At 35.2% G+C, this 16,140-nt stretch overlaps 1 protein-coding gene across 3 annotated transcripts; it reads right to left on the minus strand.

The window, feature by feature from the left end:
- Nucleotides 1–1,439: 1,439 nt before the first annotated feature.
- LOC8276868 (MAG2-interacting protein 2) lies at nt 1,440–14,981 on the minus strand. 3 transcript variants are annotated; one of them, XM_002515637.4, is made up of 13 exons: nt 14,613–14,981; nt 14,337–14,450; nt 14,206–14,254; nt 13,721–13,891; nt 12,887–13,085; nt 12,542–12,765; nt 11,158–12,163; nt 9,634–10,610; nt 8,305–8,393; nt 7,488–7,847; nt 4,823–6,062; nt 4,454–4,719; nt 1,440–4,352 (listed from the first exon to the last, which is right to left on the minus strand). In XM_002515637.4, exons 2-13 carry the CDS (start codon nt 14,427–14,429, stop codon nt 1,737–1,739), a joined length of 7,290 nt encoding a protein of 2,429 aa, XP_002515683.2. In that variant the 5' UTR covers nt 14,430–14,450; nt 14,613–14,981; the 3' UTR covers nt 1,440–1,736. The 3 variants fall into 3 exon arrangements, with proteins under 3 accessions (XP_002515683.2, XP_015572662.2, XP_015572661.2); XM_015717176.3 differs by having other exon boundaries at nt 4,829–6,062; nt 8,305–8,405; XM_015717175.3 differs by having other exon boundaries at nt 8,305–8,405.
- Between the last annotated feature and the right edge of the window lie 1,159 nt (nt 14,982–16,140).

The raw sequence follows: 16,140 nt of genomic DNA on the forward strand, positions 1-16,140 counted from the left end.
TTGATAGTCCTTTACATCTTGCTCCTCCACCAATCACAGAAGAACTAAAACGGGCCCTGCAGTACAGGAATGAATTAAGGACAGCTAATGTGTCTACACCATTAGTCTGCACCTTCAATGGACATCAATCAACTAAACAATCCATTGAACATTTCTGTTTCTCTGATCTTCCAACTCCTCTGGATGACCCTACCTTGACCAGGGCACAGCAAGAAGCCCTCATGCAAGACTCCCAGCCAATGGATGATGACTCATATGATGACGTCTTCTGACCACATACAACTGTCGGCCACTCTTTTATATTATTCCACTAACTTTTGTTTGATAGTGCTGTATTATTAGTCTTAGTGGGATATCCACTAACTTTTGTTTGATAGTGTTGTATTATTAGTCTTAGTGGGATATCCACTAACCTTTGTTTGATAGTGCTGTATTATCAGTCTTAGTGGGATACCCACTAACCTTGGCATATTTTCTACCGACTCTCCACTCTATATAAGGGGAGGTCTTTGAGAATAAGAGAATCAAGTTTTCCTCTAAGCAAGTTTCTCTAAGAAAACTCTCTCTTATGGCTTTCTAACTTCCTCATTTCTCTTCTCTTGATCCAATGGCAATGTTCTAATAGTTGCTACGATCTGTTTCTGGTGTAATCCAAAAGAGCTAACTCAGCTAAATTAAAGATCCAAAAGAGTAGAAAGACCCCCATGGCAAGAGGCCGCTTGTGTCTTAACTTGAGGATCTGTCCATGCTTTGAGTTTACAGCATGAGGATTATGCCATGAACAGCTCTCGGCTCCCTTTGTTTAATGCATAAGAACACTTATTATTCTTTTTGTTTAATGCATAGGAACTTAATTTGAATTTTTTATTTATTATACTAATTTAAACTTTAAATAGCAATTGGAATAAATAGTTTTAAATTCTTTTCTTTACAAAATAAAATAATTTATAAATATCATATTTAATATTTTTACTTATTAATATTATACAAATAAAATATTTAATAAAATAATTATCTATCAACTACCAACAATAGCTACATACTTAACCAAATATATCTTTCATTAGATCAATCATTAGCATGAATTTTTAAAATACTACTGCTAAATTTAGTATTTGTTTATCTTTCATTGCTTAGTTATCTGAATATAATTAACTTCAAATTTTTTAAGAAATAATAGGTGCCATTTTTAATTTTTTTTAAAATATCTTTAAGAAAATAAAATCTTGAATTAAAACTCTTATATGTTCAATTCATATTTTTATAATCTTGATTATTAAATTTTAAATTAATAATTAAAATCTGTTATTCAATAAATAACTACTACTTTTAAAATTTTAAATTTAATTTTTTTAATAAAATTTCAACTATATAATTTAGAATTAAAAATAAAGATTACAAACATAAATCATATCCAGATTAAATATAAGAGAATCTCATTCCCCCAATCCCTCGCAAGTCTTTATTGCCCTCAACTTGACAAAAGGAGGTCGAATTTCTGCTCACTTCTTAAATATCTGCAAAAATACACATTGTTATAGGAAAAAGAAAATTTAGTTCTGTCGTTTTTTTTTCCAACACATTGCATAGCTATCATCTAAAGCACAAGAGTAATTCTCCTACTTTTGGCACTAGCTCAAGAACAAAACTTCTAAGTTAAAATGTCAACGCTTATGTATGAAATAATGCATACAAGTGCCTGTTCTTAACATGAAAATCTTCTGTAATAAGCCTTCTTATCTAACATTTGCAGGAAGTAATGCCAATGCAGACTGAATCCCAGTTCCCAACTTGCCTCTCAATTTGGAAACGGTATTCTTCAGCAACTTGCATGAACTTATGTCATCCACAGCAAACTCATCGTGCTGCAGTGCATGGAGCTGCCTCTCTAAGTATCTAGCTAGACTAGCTTCAGCAACATTAACAAGACTCAGAGAAGCATTTGTGTGCATAAACTTTGTAACAAGGAATCCTGCAAGGATATGCTGGTCAGCCTTCACAAGCTCCGATATGAAAGAGGGGAACAGTATTCTTCGGAAAAGGAATAAGAAGTCCTTTTCTGTATCTACAGATTCAGTCTTTTCTTTCTCCATGATCCTAAATAACTGGGACTCCTGACACTGGCGAGACAAATTGCCTGCCAGATAGCAGAGAAAGGAGAAAATAGTGCCGTATGAAGACTTGGTTATTATAACTGATATAATCTTTGAGGACAATACAAGAATGAAGAACTCATGGTCCCTGCCAACTGTTTCAGAGATACCTCCTTGTTTAAACTTGTCTTCAACCACAGCCAAACACTGAAACTGTAACGCTTCATAAGGCAGAAGAAGCACCAGCTTCAAAGCCACAAAACAATCCATTTCCAGTAAAACCTCACTCAATGTCTTGGCACCATCTTCATCCAGCAATATTCGGTTAGATTTTGTTAAGGAATGGTCAATCAGTCTTAAAACATCATTGAACCGTGATATTGCAATAAGTTTTTTGAAAATCTCCATCCAGCACACATGCAAAGGATCAATAGAAAGCGAGTTTTCTATTTTCTCTTTTTCAAGAGAATCTACTTCCTGAAAGCTTTCCCATCCTTCATCCCAGTCATCATTGTTCCAGTCATTTACTGCTTCAGTTGTTTCTGAAGGCTTGATTTCATCTCTTCCCACTACAAAGAACCCTTCCCACTCTTCCACAATGGCTAGCAACACCTCAACATGAGTATCTGAATTGGAAACATCACATAACTTCAAGAAGCAAGAGACAGCTGTCTCCACATTCAAGAGATTGTCAGGAGTAATTTCTATGCTAGGGGATATGGCGGCCACAAGCTGAGATGATTTAAGAGCAACTAAAGTACTTGTTAATTGACTAGAAGCATCTGTATGATGTAGCAGTAAATGATTGGCATTAATCTCGCTCTTTATACTTGTAGAAAGCAACTCATCCCACCCTTCCCATGGTAAAACTTTGGACTGCAGCTCTGTTGAGAAACCCTTAATATTTCTACCTCTGATCAACTGCATAAGCTCAAGAACATAAACTCGAACATGACTTGGTAGCTGTGAATTATCAGAGAACTGGGCCATCCTCTCCCAAACTGCCTGTCTGACACTTTGCAAATCATCTAGTTGACCTTCCAATTTGCTCAGTGAAGATAGTAAATGATACAAATTCTGGTGTTCGCAGGTTCCACTGACCAAGTCTTTTAATATGGGTTCCAACATATTTATATAAAGATGAAGAAGATCTTGGGATTCAGAGTCAGCTGATGGAGTTGAACTGATATCACACTGCGATATTGCTTCTAAGAATAATTCTGAAATTGCTCCAAACCCACAGCCAGAAAATGCCATTGCTTTGCAAAAAATCAGAATCTCAACAGAAAAATTACCATTTAAGCCACAAATGGCATAGCCAACAATGCTGCCCCAGCTTTGGCTTGGTGTTACACTGTCCTCCAGCACCAGCCTCATTAAGACCTTCAAGCAACTTGATAAACATTCTGGATCAAACCCAACTTTGTCCAAACACTCACCGGATGCAATTTCTTGCATTTCTTCAGTCAATCGAAGCCAAAAGTTCAAAAGGATTATGAGGCAATCCTGCCATGTTGAGTTATCTGGAATACTCCCATAAGAACCATGCAGGGGTACTATCATAGTTATGTACCGCTTTATAATTTCCAAGGCATCAGATGGCGCCAATAGTCTGATATACATATGAGAAAAATCATATGTGTGCTCAAGTTGAATAATAAACTCCTGAAATGTTTCAGGGTTCACAAAATTGAATTCCATTGTCGTTCTATTTTCCAATGTCTTCAACAAACTTAGCACATAATGTTTATACACATCTTGCCATAACACAAGATTTTCAGGCAATGAATCAGTGTAGATACCTGCCAATGTCTGTAACATTTTTGCCAATGCTTCCAAGTTAAGTTCATTTATGTGTGCATACACTTCACTTCGTAAAGATTGCAAATTTAAACCATCTAATGCAGCAACGTTCTTGAAGTTTAGGTCCTTAATAAAAGATACCCTTTGACATTCTTGCTCAAAGACCTTGTATAAGCGAGCCAAATCAAGAGTGGATAAATTTGAGGAACAAGGGTGAATTAATGATTGTTTCGTTTCCTCTAGCTGCAAGTAGCAGTCAGAGAGTAGGCCATATATATAAGCAAGACGCTGTTTATTGTGCCCATCAATCGCAGGGTACACAACCACAGAAATGGTTTCGATAGTTTCCAAAGCACAATCAATTATATCTGCTTTGACTTCTGCGATTTCCATCATAATATCATCATCAGTCCAAAACTCAGAGACAAGAATTGAACTTAGGTATCTCTGGAGCACCTGCAAAGCAGAAAAAAAGCAAAGATTGATCCAAAGACTAAAACAGGCATGCTATTGACTTGTTCACGTATTCAAGGATGAATGCAGGTAGCTCCGCATACCTCAGTATGATTTAAGCCATATGTGTCCGCTAATTTCAAGACATCCTTCACAATGCGCTTCTTTTCCATCTTTATTGAATCTATCAGGGAAAAAACAACACTCTCAATATATTTGCGGTCACCAGACAGAAAACGCCCGGTTTCAACCGCAGGAATGATTTGCTCCAATAATCTAGAATGTTCAGCTACACGCCTTTTTTCTTCTAATTTGAGCTTCCATTGCCTCCAGAATGTCAACTGTACTTCATCAATTTTGTTGATCTCATCTGTGTTCAAAAGGCAACATAACAACAGAATAACATTATAACATGGCAAACATGCAAAAATTATCACATGAATATTTTGTAATAAAGGAATAAAATAAGTGACCCGAACTAAATGGCGTGTGCTTCTCTTTAAATTTCCCGAACAGCAGCTCCCTCCTCTGAGACGGATCATTGCACTCAACTTCAAAATTATGCAATAAACTGTAAATCATCCCCACAGTCATGATACTGCAAATCTCTTGGTAATTCTTCCTTATTCTCAGCTGCTCTTCTATTACTTCTACTCCACTAAAGGCGTCCACAAGATTTAACAAGAAGCAGCACCCCATGATGTCCTCCTCTTCTGTAACAGGTGGTTCTATAATTGACTTTGCCAGAGAGGCAATAACATCATCTTTGGGAGCAAAACCATTTCTTGCCAACCAGGAGAGAATAGTTACCAGGGCTTGTGTGCGTATGCTCCAAAATTGTCTTCCAGAAACAAAGTCAGAAACAAGTCTCTTATCATTTCCTGATTTCCCACTCAAGTCAAGCAACCATGGAAGTTGGAAAACAGCAAAAGAAAAAATCTTTCCATTCTCCCTCAAGAAAGATTCCAAATCAGTTCCATTCTGCATGGGCAAGTTTTTAGCAACAAAAGAAAGTATACTTTTTACTTTACTTATGTAAGCTTCATGATCATGAACACTTTCTCCATCAACCAGTTTGGAGCAATCTTTGAGGTCAACAATATCCTGAATACCATGAACTGACAGAGACATAATTGAGGAGTCTTGAGCTGGAACCTTAGGGGAACTCATCCCTGTTGACATCAACAAAGTGTCACATTGGCCTTGCATGTCCAGATCCTTCCATGCATGCAGAAGCTCACCAATTGATTCTGCATCACAGTGACTCAAAGCAAAACCTAATAGCTGCTTTCGAGCGCTTACATCCATATTTTCAAGGGCAGGACCCCTGGCTATTGCAGCACACAAATCCCAAATGAGACCGTGTCCCTTTTTAGCCAAAACAAGGCAGAGATCAAATGCCAATTGCAGATCACCAGCTACGGCAGCTTCTCTAGCAACAGCTTCCTCAACAGCTGCTATATCCTCTGGAGAGTTCAAACCCAGGAGTTTAGCAACCTCAATGAGTTTGTCAACATGTAGATAAGCTCCAGTTTGACTGATGATTGCCATTTTCACAATCTCCATAGGATCCTTTATCTGCCTGAATTGCAAAGGCAGAAGAGTAACTCCAAGGCTTGGAAGTTTAACAGTGAGTACCTCAATTGTATCAGCCTCTGCTTTAACAAGTCTGCTACTTGGAAATAAATTTAGGCATTCCTTAGCCTTCCATATCTGGAAAAAGTTGCAGAATCATCACTAGTAAATCTATAAAGAATATTGACGAATGACTATCAGTTGACAATATTAGCTTGAATTCTTTAAAAATATTCTTCTTTTCAGAAAAAGAAATTAACTAAAATAACATACTGGAAGATCCTTTGGTTGCACTTTTGATGGTGTTTAAATTCAAAAAGTAGCCCGTTAGATGCCAAATTAAAACAAGGTACAATAATAAAGGAAGCTAAATAATGAAAACTGAAGAAATGTGCTTTGCATTAAAACAGAACTTCAATTTTAATTGACAACGACTGAAAGCAAAACTACAGGCAAGGTAATTCATATGCATATAAAGACCCTTTACAAAGTAAGGAAGTTGACACTTGACAGAAAACACAGAAAATAATATCCCAAAGATCATAAAAACAAAACAAGATCCTAATAATAACCACAACTAGCTATAAATCTAAATCGACATATATACCAAAAAAGAATATAGAATTGAAATGTTACGATAATGCTAATAATACTCAAAAAATTTAGAAAGACAACACAATAAGTTATCAATAATACTTCAAACTTCAAAAGCATTTTCTCTTACAGTAGAGACATTACCATTGCATGTTACTGAAAATAAGAGAGAGCATTCAAAACAAGTCAAGTTAATAAATGTTAATAAGTAATATTAGAAACTTGAGAAGCCATTATTTCAGCATATGATAGAGAGACTAACAAACTCAATTAACTGTTCAATAATTAAGTCATGATATATTAAAAAGCAACCATGCCCTTCGAATAATTCACAGAAACTCCATCCAAACATGTTAAAACTTAAAACGATTACTTCAACCTTAAAATGTACCATTTGGTATATCATAGAATACATATGTATGTATTTGCATGTGTACATGCCTTCCACGCATGCATGCATGTATGTACACATGCCTGTGTGCATTTACATGTAGGTAAAAATGCATGTTTAAGCCCTTGAATTTTTCATTTTTATTTTATTGAGCCCTTTAATTTTTTGTTTCCTTGAGCCCTTGCATTTTTAATTTTATGCTGATTAAGAATCCAATAATCATTAATGAAAGCAAAAATAAAAATACAAGGGCTCAATAAAATAGGACTAAAAATTTAAAGGGTTTAACAATGAGTTTTGCCTTATATATATGTATGAATGCATGCATGTATATTGTACTAGATCACTTACAAAATTCCTATAGTGGAGAAACATTTCATCTCATGATAAAAGTTAACATAGTGCTTTTGAGAACAAATGTACGAAAATGATATGGTCACATAACAGAAATCACAATTCAAATTAGAAACTGAATTTTGAGAGATACAGGCTACAGCAGATATAGATATAAATGAGGACATGAAGTCCTAAGCAGATGTTTTTATATATTGACAGAATAAAGACAATTGAGCACTTACTTCTGAGCAAGAGAGACTAGAAGCTGAAAAGAAAAATTCACGTGCAGCTTGAATAACAAGATTTTCTGCTTTCTCTGATGCCAGTGCTACTGAACTTGTACCTTTAAGATAATTTCTTGCAAGAGAAAATCTCCCAGCTTTCAAAAGTCCTCTGCAGAATTCTGTTAACATGTACTCCGGATCAAGAAAAGGAAAAGCCTTGTCTCGCAAGTTTTGCATATCCCGCCACATGCTTGCCCAGTCATTATCTGATCGACCTGGTTGTCGCCGAACAAATTTCGAAAGCATAAGGCGGAGAATCTGTTTTATACCTTTTTCATCTGCATGAGCCTCCAGGAAGAAGTTCATTGGTTTTGGGACCTGAATACAAACAAGAACTGTTATCATCAAACTAAATGAAACAAAATGAAGTAGTTCCGATTACATGAATTATGTCCGATGCCCTACAACCATACAAGGTAGTAGGTAATGCATTTTCCACTAATTTAATATTTACATAACCAAAAATCTCATGCATCATCCGTAAAGTGACTCCAAGAGGAAGCTTTACTACAATGATAGCCCTAAATCATATGAGTAGACCCACACACTAGATACAAATTAACAGAGAATCCCCAGACAATTTTTAGAAAGATAGCTAAGCGCTATCGTTAAGTTTTAAGGCCTAAAAGAAACTTAAGATGAGAAGAATGTACCATTAGCACCTTGAACCAATATCACCCATGGGGCAATACCCAAAAAGTAAAAGCGAATCCAAAGAATCCATTCTGTTAACAGACTAAAAAATTAAAATCATCATATAGGAGAGAACACAAACCTGGTAAAATGCCAAGAGCCTCCCAGCTTCAATATGACCTTCAGCAACTTTAAGACGTTCCTCAAGACCATTTGTATACATTTCAGCATCTGTAAGGTCAACTGTTGAAACAAGTTTATTGAAAACACATCTCAAATAACCCGAACAGACACATGTTTATTGAAACAATACCAGCAATTACAGCTGCAGCTTCAATGTTTTTAAGAGAATTAAAATTCAAACGCCAGCTTGTCATATTACTACAACTTCTTAAATTGGAAATAATCATAAATTTGAGAAATGCAAGCTTCATCAAGAATGCATGCTTCTTCTAAGCCATAGTTATTAAAGGTGCAAGGCACAAAGGGGTCCTAGAGCCTATGCACAAGGCACAGGCACACGCCTGACACATACAAGGGCAAAAATTAACAAAATATATTAAAAAAAGTACTAATACCTAAAAACACATAGTGTTGACAAAAAAAGCACACAAGACTTAATAATAAAGGTTTCTAGATAAAAAACACATAAGCTTCCTAATCCTAGTAATACTAAAGCAAAAGTTCTTAAAACACTTATAAAATCACAACTAATTCTCATCGACATTAATAGGGTCTTCATCATCATCATCATCAAACTCAAGTTGATCAGTTCCACTTGTCTTCTTCATATTCTCCATCATCTTCTTCAAAATCAATTTTTTCCTCATCTCTAAGTACTAAAGGAGGGTTATTTCTCGTATGAGAAGATGCCAAACACGGCTTGTCTTGAGCAGTTGGTAGAAGTAAAATTGTTTTGAACAGCTGCCTTAAGTCTTTTTTTATCTTCTTTTCTGTTTTCTTTTCTTTTAATCTTTGTTTTTTTAATTGAAAGAATTTGCGTGGTAGGGCCCATTATAAGCTCTTTTTAAAACTAAAATAAAAGGCCCACTACTTTATAAAAAAAACAAAGAACTAGATGTATATCAAAAAGTTATAAAGGTGCGCCTTGACTTGCACCAAGGCAGACACCTTTGTGACATCACCTGCCTTTGGCTGCCTAAGGCGCAAGGGCATGCGCCTGGTGCACCTTGCGTGCCTTTAATAACTATATTCTAAGCCAAATCACGTTCAAGATGAAACTCACAAAAGATAGCAGGTATAGACAAATGTGTACTGCTTTACCCTGCATCGTATATAAATTACAAAGTTAATTTTCCTCTAGGAAAATCCCTCCCTTTCCCCCCACCTTTTGCAAGGGTGGATTGTGGAATAGGCTCTGAGTTGACCTCCTTTTAGAAATTATGATATATGACAAGCAATAAATCTCATATTGTCTCCTTCTAATCAAGTCAGTACAACAAAAACTCACCTTGCTTTCGTGGAAGCTTTGACAATATGGCAGCCAATGTGCTCCATCTATCTGTGATTGTGCATAAATATACACATTGCAGACCACAGTCCACAGCTTCAATCTCATCCTTGAAGAAACCGTTACTAGCCAAGTTTGTGCACCCTTCTTCAATAACCATCAAGCATATGTCTAATTTATTCTCCAAAGCAATTTCCTTAAGCCATCTCACTAGAAATGCCTCATCCTTGTAGTGTAAGGAAAGACGACCATCCTTAGCCTGATTTTGACTAACAGAAGCCGAGGGGTGAAACCTATCATGCATAAAAGGAATTGCCTTGTTACACAACTTTTTTACCACATTTTCCTCTTTCACTTCCTTGAGCATCACTCTGAACTTCTCATAATCAGATAATTGTTCCCACTCCGAAAGACAAATATTAACGCCTACTTCTCTATCACTCTCATCAGAATAAATAAGCTGATGCAAGTAAGAAATATCCTTGTGAAACTGCTGTAACTCAAAGATACCTTTCTGACAAGCCAAGTCAACCAGGCAGAGGCAATTGTCTAGCTGACCACTGTAGCAATCAATATCTCTAGCTCTATTCATATACCATAAAGAAAGTTCATTAGGTGATGGCCAAATGTATCCTGTGCACATTTTGACAATGGGCTCAGTTCTAATCTGACTACCTAATTCATGGTTCTCAGGTAACCTGTTGATAAAGCTTAACATCTCTTTGCATTCGACCCAATCTTCTTCCCTTAGAGAAACAGCAGTAGGAGGGGACCTTCCAGGAAGAAGCTGCCCATATGTTTGAACAGGAACAGTTTCAGGGACAGCAGCTAATATTTGCAGCATAGAAGGAGAAAGAGAATAAGGATGGCGTTTAAAAAGGAGGTTTAGGGCACCAATTTTGCCACTTTCAGCAAGTGTTACAGCAGCTTCACTTAGAGCCATAACACGAAATTTACTATACTCCTGCATAGAAAACCTGCACAAGACTATGTCATTAAGCTGTCAGTCAGTAGAAATAGTCAACGGTATGGAACCATATACAAGTAAGATTATGAGTCAGATCCCATAGTAGATAGCATTTATTAGCCAATAATATGAGCTTAATACATTTATTTTACAAACTCAATATTTTTTTAGCCATGCAAGAGAATATTCACATATTCTTGGAAAGCAAAATTCCCAATGGAAGAACTGTCTCAAAGAATCTGTACAAGGAGACCCTCTTTTATCCATCCATTCAAACCAAGCTGGCATACCACATAATGCAGGACAGGTATGAATATCATCAGACTCAGCTTTTTCCTTTTTGATTCTCTTTTTTTTTTTTTTTTGCTTTTCTTTTTCCAGCTAAGCTTCTCTGTCCTTTCTGCACTGGGTTTTCCAGTTCAATTTTGTACATCTTAACATAGCAACAAGAAGCTAGAAAGATAAGAAAATAAAATCTTGCATCCGCATCCAACAGATTAATTTACAAATTCTAGGTTTCAAGACAATTTTATGTGCACATCTACAAAGCATAATACCTTCCCATGTTTATTCCCAGGTACGTCTCTAGCCGATCTCTATATTGCAATAACTGAAGCCTAGCCAAACGGAGATCCCAAATTTCGCTCCTTTGATGATCTTCTGCTACCGAAAAACGGTGCTGATCAGTTGCGTGTAGTCCATAAGCAAGTAATGCTTTCATAGCATCTTCTGTTGGTCCTACTTTGTGTACGCATTCAGAAAGTACATAACCATGATCTTTAATGTTTGATAAAAACAAATTTATATCATTTACTCCTTGGCAAGAATGCGACCACTGTGATTTTAAAACTTCATCTCTGTCCAATCCATGCTGATTGGCAAAGTCCAAGGCTGCCTGATATTTATGGTTGCTAATAAGAACATCATACATTTCAGAAACAGATCTTTGTGAAATTGACACCAATCTCCAACGCAACTTGGAAAAATCATGTTGATTACTTGTACCTTCCTTGACTTGCTCTAAAAGATGCACACCTGTGGATTCTCCATTATGATTATACAAACTTTTTCCCTCTTCAAATGATTTGCTCTCCACAAGAAACAAGTGTCCCTGAAGCTTTTGTACTCTATCTAAAACAGGCATCGAATATATATGATCACTCTTTTGAAGCTGTAAGCCAGCAAGGATATTAAGCATAGTAAATACACCACCCCTCCTTGCAAGAGTCACAATATGATCAGACCACCATGTAAAATCAATATTATCATTTAAGAATTCTTTATGCCTGTTCGTCAAGTTATCGATCACCTGTGAGCCAAATCTCCCTCCAACAGCAATGCTAGAAAGTGAACTCTGTTCTTTATCCAGCTTAAAGATGTACAAGCATCCTGATATATCTAAAGTAGCAACGAAATTGCCTTCTGGTGACATTAGCACCTTTGGATATGCTATCTGACCTAAAAAGTCTTTTGATTTGTGATATAAGCCTTCAAATTGAACAGAGGACAATAGCTCTAGATCTACATTTGGACATCTACGCCAAAGAGAAAGTTGACAAGATCCTGGAAGTATAAAAAGAAAAATGAAATATGAAAGTCAAAAAAAAAAAAAAAACTACTCTCTCAAATGATACCAAAGAAGAATAACTTTTTCTGTTTTATTTTGCCATGTTCCCTGATAATTCGCAATGAATTTTCACTACTTCTAATCACGCGCAAGCACCGATAAGAAGAAGAAGATCCACTTAAGAATGAAGCTCAAAAGAAAAGCAAAAAGGGATTTAACAACTATCCATGATTTTAGTAGTCACAAGTTGTTGATTTTTGGTGTCTATCCACAAATTGCAAGTCAAAATTTTGGCACAGAAGCATATGATCATCTACTTCCAGCATTACTTAAATTCAAACTTCTATAAGAAAATAAACAGTACCAAACCATACCAGAATTTCCACTAGAGGCTATTGAGGTGCTAACAGCACTTCCAACAACAAGAAGCAAAGAATGTGCAGGATCATAGTCAAAGCAGTAAACATCCTTGGGGAACTGTCTCCTAATTGTTAACACATTATTTAATGTCTGCCTGATAGAAATAGAGGGAGTTGGCTGTTGGCTAATCTCAATATGATGAAGGAATCCATCTGCTGTAAGAATGATGAAGCTACACCTGAAAAACTTTCCAAATTTAATTAACTGATAAAACTCTACAACTTCTGAAGGTGCAGATATAAAGAGTATATATGTGTGTATGTAAATAGAGAGAGAGATAGAGAGATAAAAGTACTAACAGACAAGATTCATGTGCATCAGTATTGTCCTGCGGAATCATACATATGATTGGAAAAGCCACTCTTAATTGTCTCTTTGTTACTCTTGTGATCTCTTCACCATTTACTTTGATAAAATAGAGTGTATCATTGTTGTCGGCAATTCCAAGAATATCATGAGATTCTGACCAAACTCCAAAAGAAAGCATACCAAGCAAGCCTGGTTCATGGAACAGAAGTTATAAATAACTATAGGCTAACGGGATAGAATGCATTACAACTAACCAACAAAACCAGCAAAGGAATTCTCTAGATTTTCCTAAGCATGTTTATTAGTTTATCCTATTTTTACCAAAACCATTCACATCAAATAATTAACATTCATACGTGTTCACAAAACTGGTTGCATAATAGAAAATGGGAATCTGATATAAAATTATTAAATTTTATTCAGTATGCATGCACAAACCAGCTGTATAACAGGTAAATTGGTATCTGATAAGACTCATGTTTCCTGTATCATCCCTATTGAAAATTTTCTCATTTAGTAATTTAGTAGTCTTGCATATTCAATTCTAGGCAGGTCTCAAAGGATTCCTAAGTTTCTTTACTTAGGTTGCATATGAATTCTTTATCCAAAAGCATCTGTTTCACTGCTGCCATTACAAAATCCCAATAGGACATAATACAAAGACTAAACAATACAAGACATGAATCAAAGCATAATGCAGTAGTTTACAAAAAGAAAAAAAGAAAAAGAAAAAGAAAAATAAAAAGAAAGAATCTTGTAATCAAAATTTTATGGTACCAACATTTGTTATTCTTAATGTCATTAAATAGGCCAAAATCTCTTACTCATAAAAGTGCCGCATGGCTCTTGGTAGTCATCCTCCTTCCGCAAAATAGTAATCTGACTCCCAGTAGCAACAGCCACTCTCTCACCGCTTGGAGAGATAATCAAAGATATAGGCTTCTTGATTTTTACTGGACTCCTGTACTCTCTCCACTTCTTAATTTGACATATACCTATTAACGGTATTAAGAAGAAGACAGAAAAGAGGGGGAACAATTAATCAAAAGAACAATTGCACATACAAGCTTATACACCCATATAGCCATCAAGAAATGACTGTTTAACGGCCAACGTGAAATAATATAATCAAGTAAACGAATTGTATAACATACTATTATTGAAAATAAACACAAATTGAGGAGATCACTAAGTTTTTCACTTAGTAAACGATTATATATCGAAATTGGCATGCCATGCACATTGTAAACTACTCCCTCACATATTATAAATTAGCATCTAAGAAAAACAAAAAGAAAACTGAAGGTACCTGGAGCAGAAAAGAGGGATGATAAAATCCCTTTACCGCCTTCGTTGCTCTGGAAATAGATAAAAAAATGAAACAAATAGAATAGGTAATTTTAATAGATGAAAGTGAAGCAAAGAGATCTAAGAATGCACCTTCGGAGATTGAGGAGGGTAATTGGAAATGTATGGCCTTGAGGCGTGGGTACGAGTCTCGTAAAACACTTCTACCCCAATCTCTTCCTCCATACCAACTTGAGTGGGATGATTCTGAGAAAAAGAAATAGAAAGAGAAACAGGGTTACTTCACTAACCAGTGGAAAAAAAATATAGAGCAATAGATAAATATGCAGTTTGAAAGAAAAAATTGAGAGAGAGAAAAAGAGAAGGTTGGGGTAACTAAAAGAGGAGGAGGAAAGGCCCTAATGGTACCTAAGCAATATAATGATCAATCAAGAACCCAACAAGATCTGCACATTCTATACATGTACGATTGCATTTAGTGATAAGAAATTGAGCTTTTACATCTGCTCTCATTACTCTAGATCACCACGCCGGCTCTTTTGTATTTAGTGATAAGAAATTGGGTTATTGTTTTTGAATGGAAAGAAATTTGACTTTATAGATATGGGTTTGTAAATTGTAATTAAAATTTATCAACTTTGTTGATTTAAATGGTTAAAGAACTTGTTTATTTGGGTTGGGATTATGGTAATCTTGCATTTTGTTTCTGCAATTTTTGAAGGGGAGGGAAAAGAAAGAAGAAGAAAAATAATTGTCAATGGATGGTACACCGAGAGAAAAGGCAGGTTTGATTTTTTTTTTATTTAAATAACATTATTGTCATTAAAATTTATAATAATCTTTTACTTTAAATTAACGGTTGATTAATACTAAATCAGCGATCGGCTGTTGATTTTTAAATCTTAATAAAAAGGTTTAATATATTTGTTGAGTGGAAACCAACTATCAGCTGTTAATTTTTAAGTTTTAATAAAAAGATTTAATATAGTTGTTGAGTGGAATCCAACTATCAGCTGGACAAAACTTCTAAACCAAATACCATCTGTAATTGATGCTACCTATGAAGATGTTTGGTTCAACTGTTGGGACTAGATGTTAGCTTATTTACAATTAAGAATTCCATGGATAGGAAAATCTGGAGGTTTGGAGGGGTTTCTGCGGTCTTTTCTTGATTTCCATGCCCAAAACTGATTTTTACATGCATAAAAAAAAATTAAGTTAGAACATGTATAATATATATAAAAAATATATAGCCTAATAATCTAATCAGATTTAAAATTTAATCAAATTCGGTTCAAGATTCTAAGTGTTCTTATTATTAGATTCAAAATCTAATAAAATCAGCATGTTTAGTAAAAAGGAAATCTTAATCTAATCACGTGGATTAAATAGGATAATCATAAAAAAAGATATTCCTAACATGTTTTCATAAAAGAAGAAAAAGAAATTGAATTAATTAGAGAAAAGATGTTGATGATGTTACCGTTAGTCGTCGTTCTATGAGTCTCAAGACATGAGGAAGCTGTTGAATCAAAAAGAGGATGAGAATCCAGTTCTGCCTTTTTTGGATTTTCAAAAAGTTTCTGTCAAATCTTTTTATGGATTTTCTAATTTGGATTTTTTTCTTAGTGGGTTGCCTAGGGTTTTGAATGTAGCTTAATATGTGTTGCTACTCAATCAGTATAGTTAGCCCTAGACTTAGGCCATACTCTTCTATTTATGAGAGTAGGTTTAGGAAACCCTAGGAGGTGTTGATAATTATTGACTTATTAAAATAAATAGACTGTAAATATCCCTCTCTTTATTAGATTAATATCAAATAAAATAAAAGGATTTATTTTTTATTTCAAATAGTTGTTTAACCAAGTAAAGACTGTGGTGGAGCCATCTAAATGGATAAGATCCATTAAGGTGCCAATGAGTTTTTTGAAAAAAA

Source organism: Ricinus communis, chromosome 1, assembly GCF_019578655.1.
Source record: "Ricinus communis isolate WT05 ecotype wild-type chromosome 1, ASM1957865v1, whole genome shotgun sequence".
Classification (NCBI taxonomy): domain Eukaryota; kingdom Viridiplantae; phylum Streptophyta; class Magnoliopsida; order Malpighiales; family Euphorbiaceae; genus Ricinus; species Ricinus communis.

What these genes read in the sequence shown, in the direction of transcription:
- LOC8276868 (XM_015717175.3), bottom strand. Translation starts at nt 14,429, where the DNA reads ATGGAGGAAGAGATTGGGGTAGAAGTGTTTTACGAGACTCGTACCCAC. An exon ending in ATCCCTCTTTTCTGCTCCAG is followed by an intron (nt 13,892 to 14,205) that starts GTACCTTCAGTT and finishes TACCGTTAATAG; the next exon opens with GTATATGTCAAATTAAGAAG. An exon ending in CTAGTCTCTCTTGCTCAGAA is followed by an intron (nt 6,063 to 7,487) that starts GTAAGTGCTCAA and finishes AACTTTTTCCAG; the next exon opens with ATATGGAAGGCTAAGGAATG.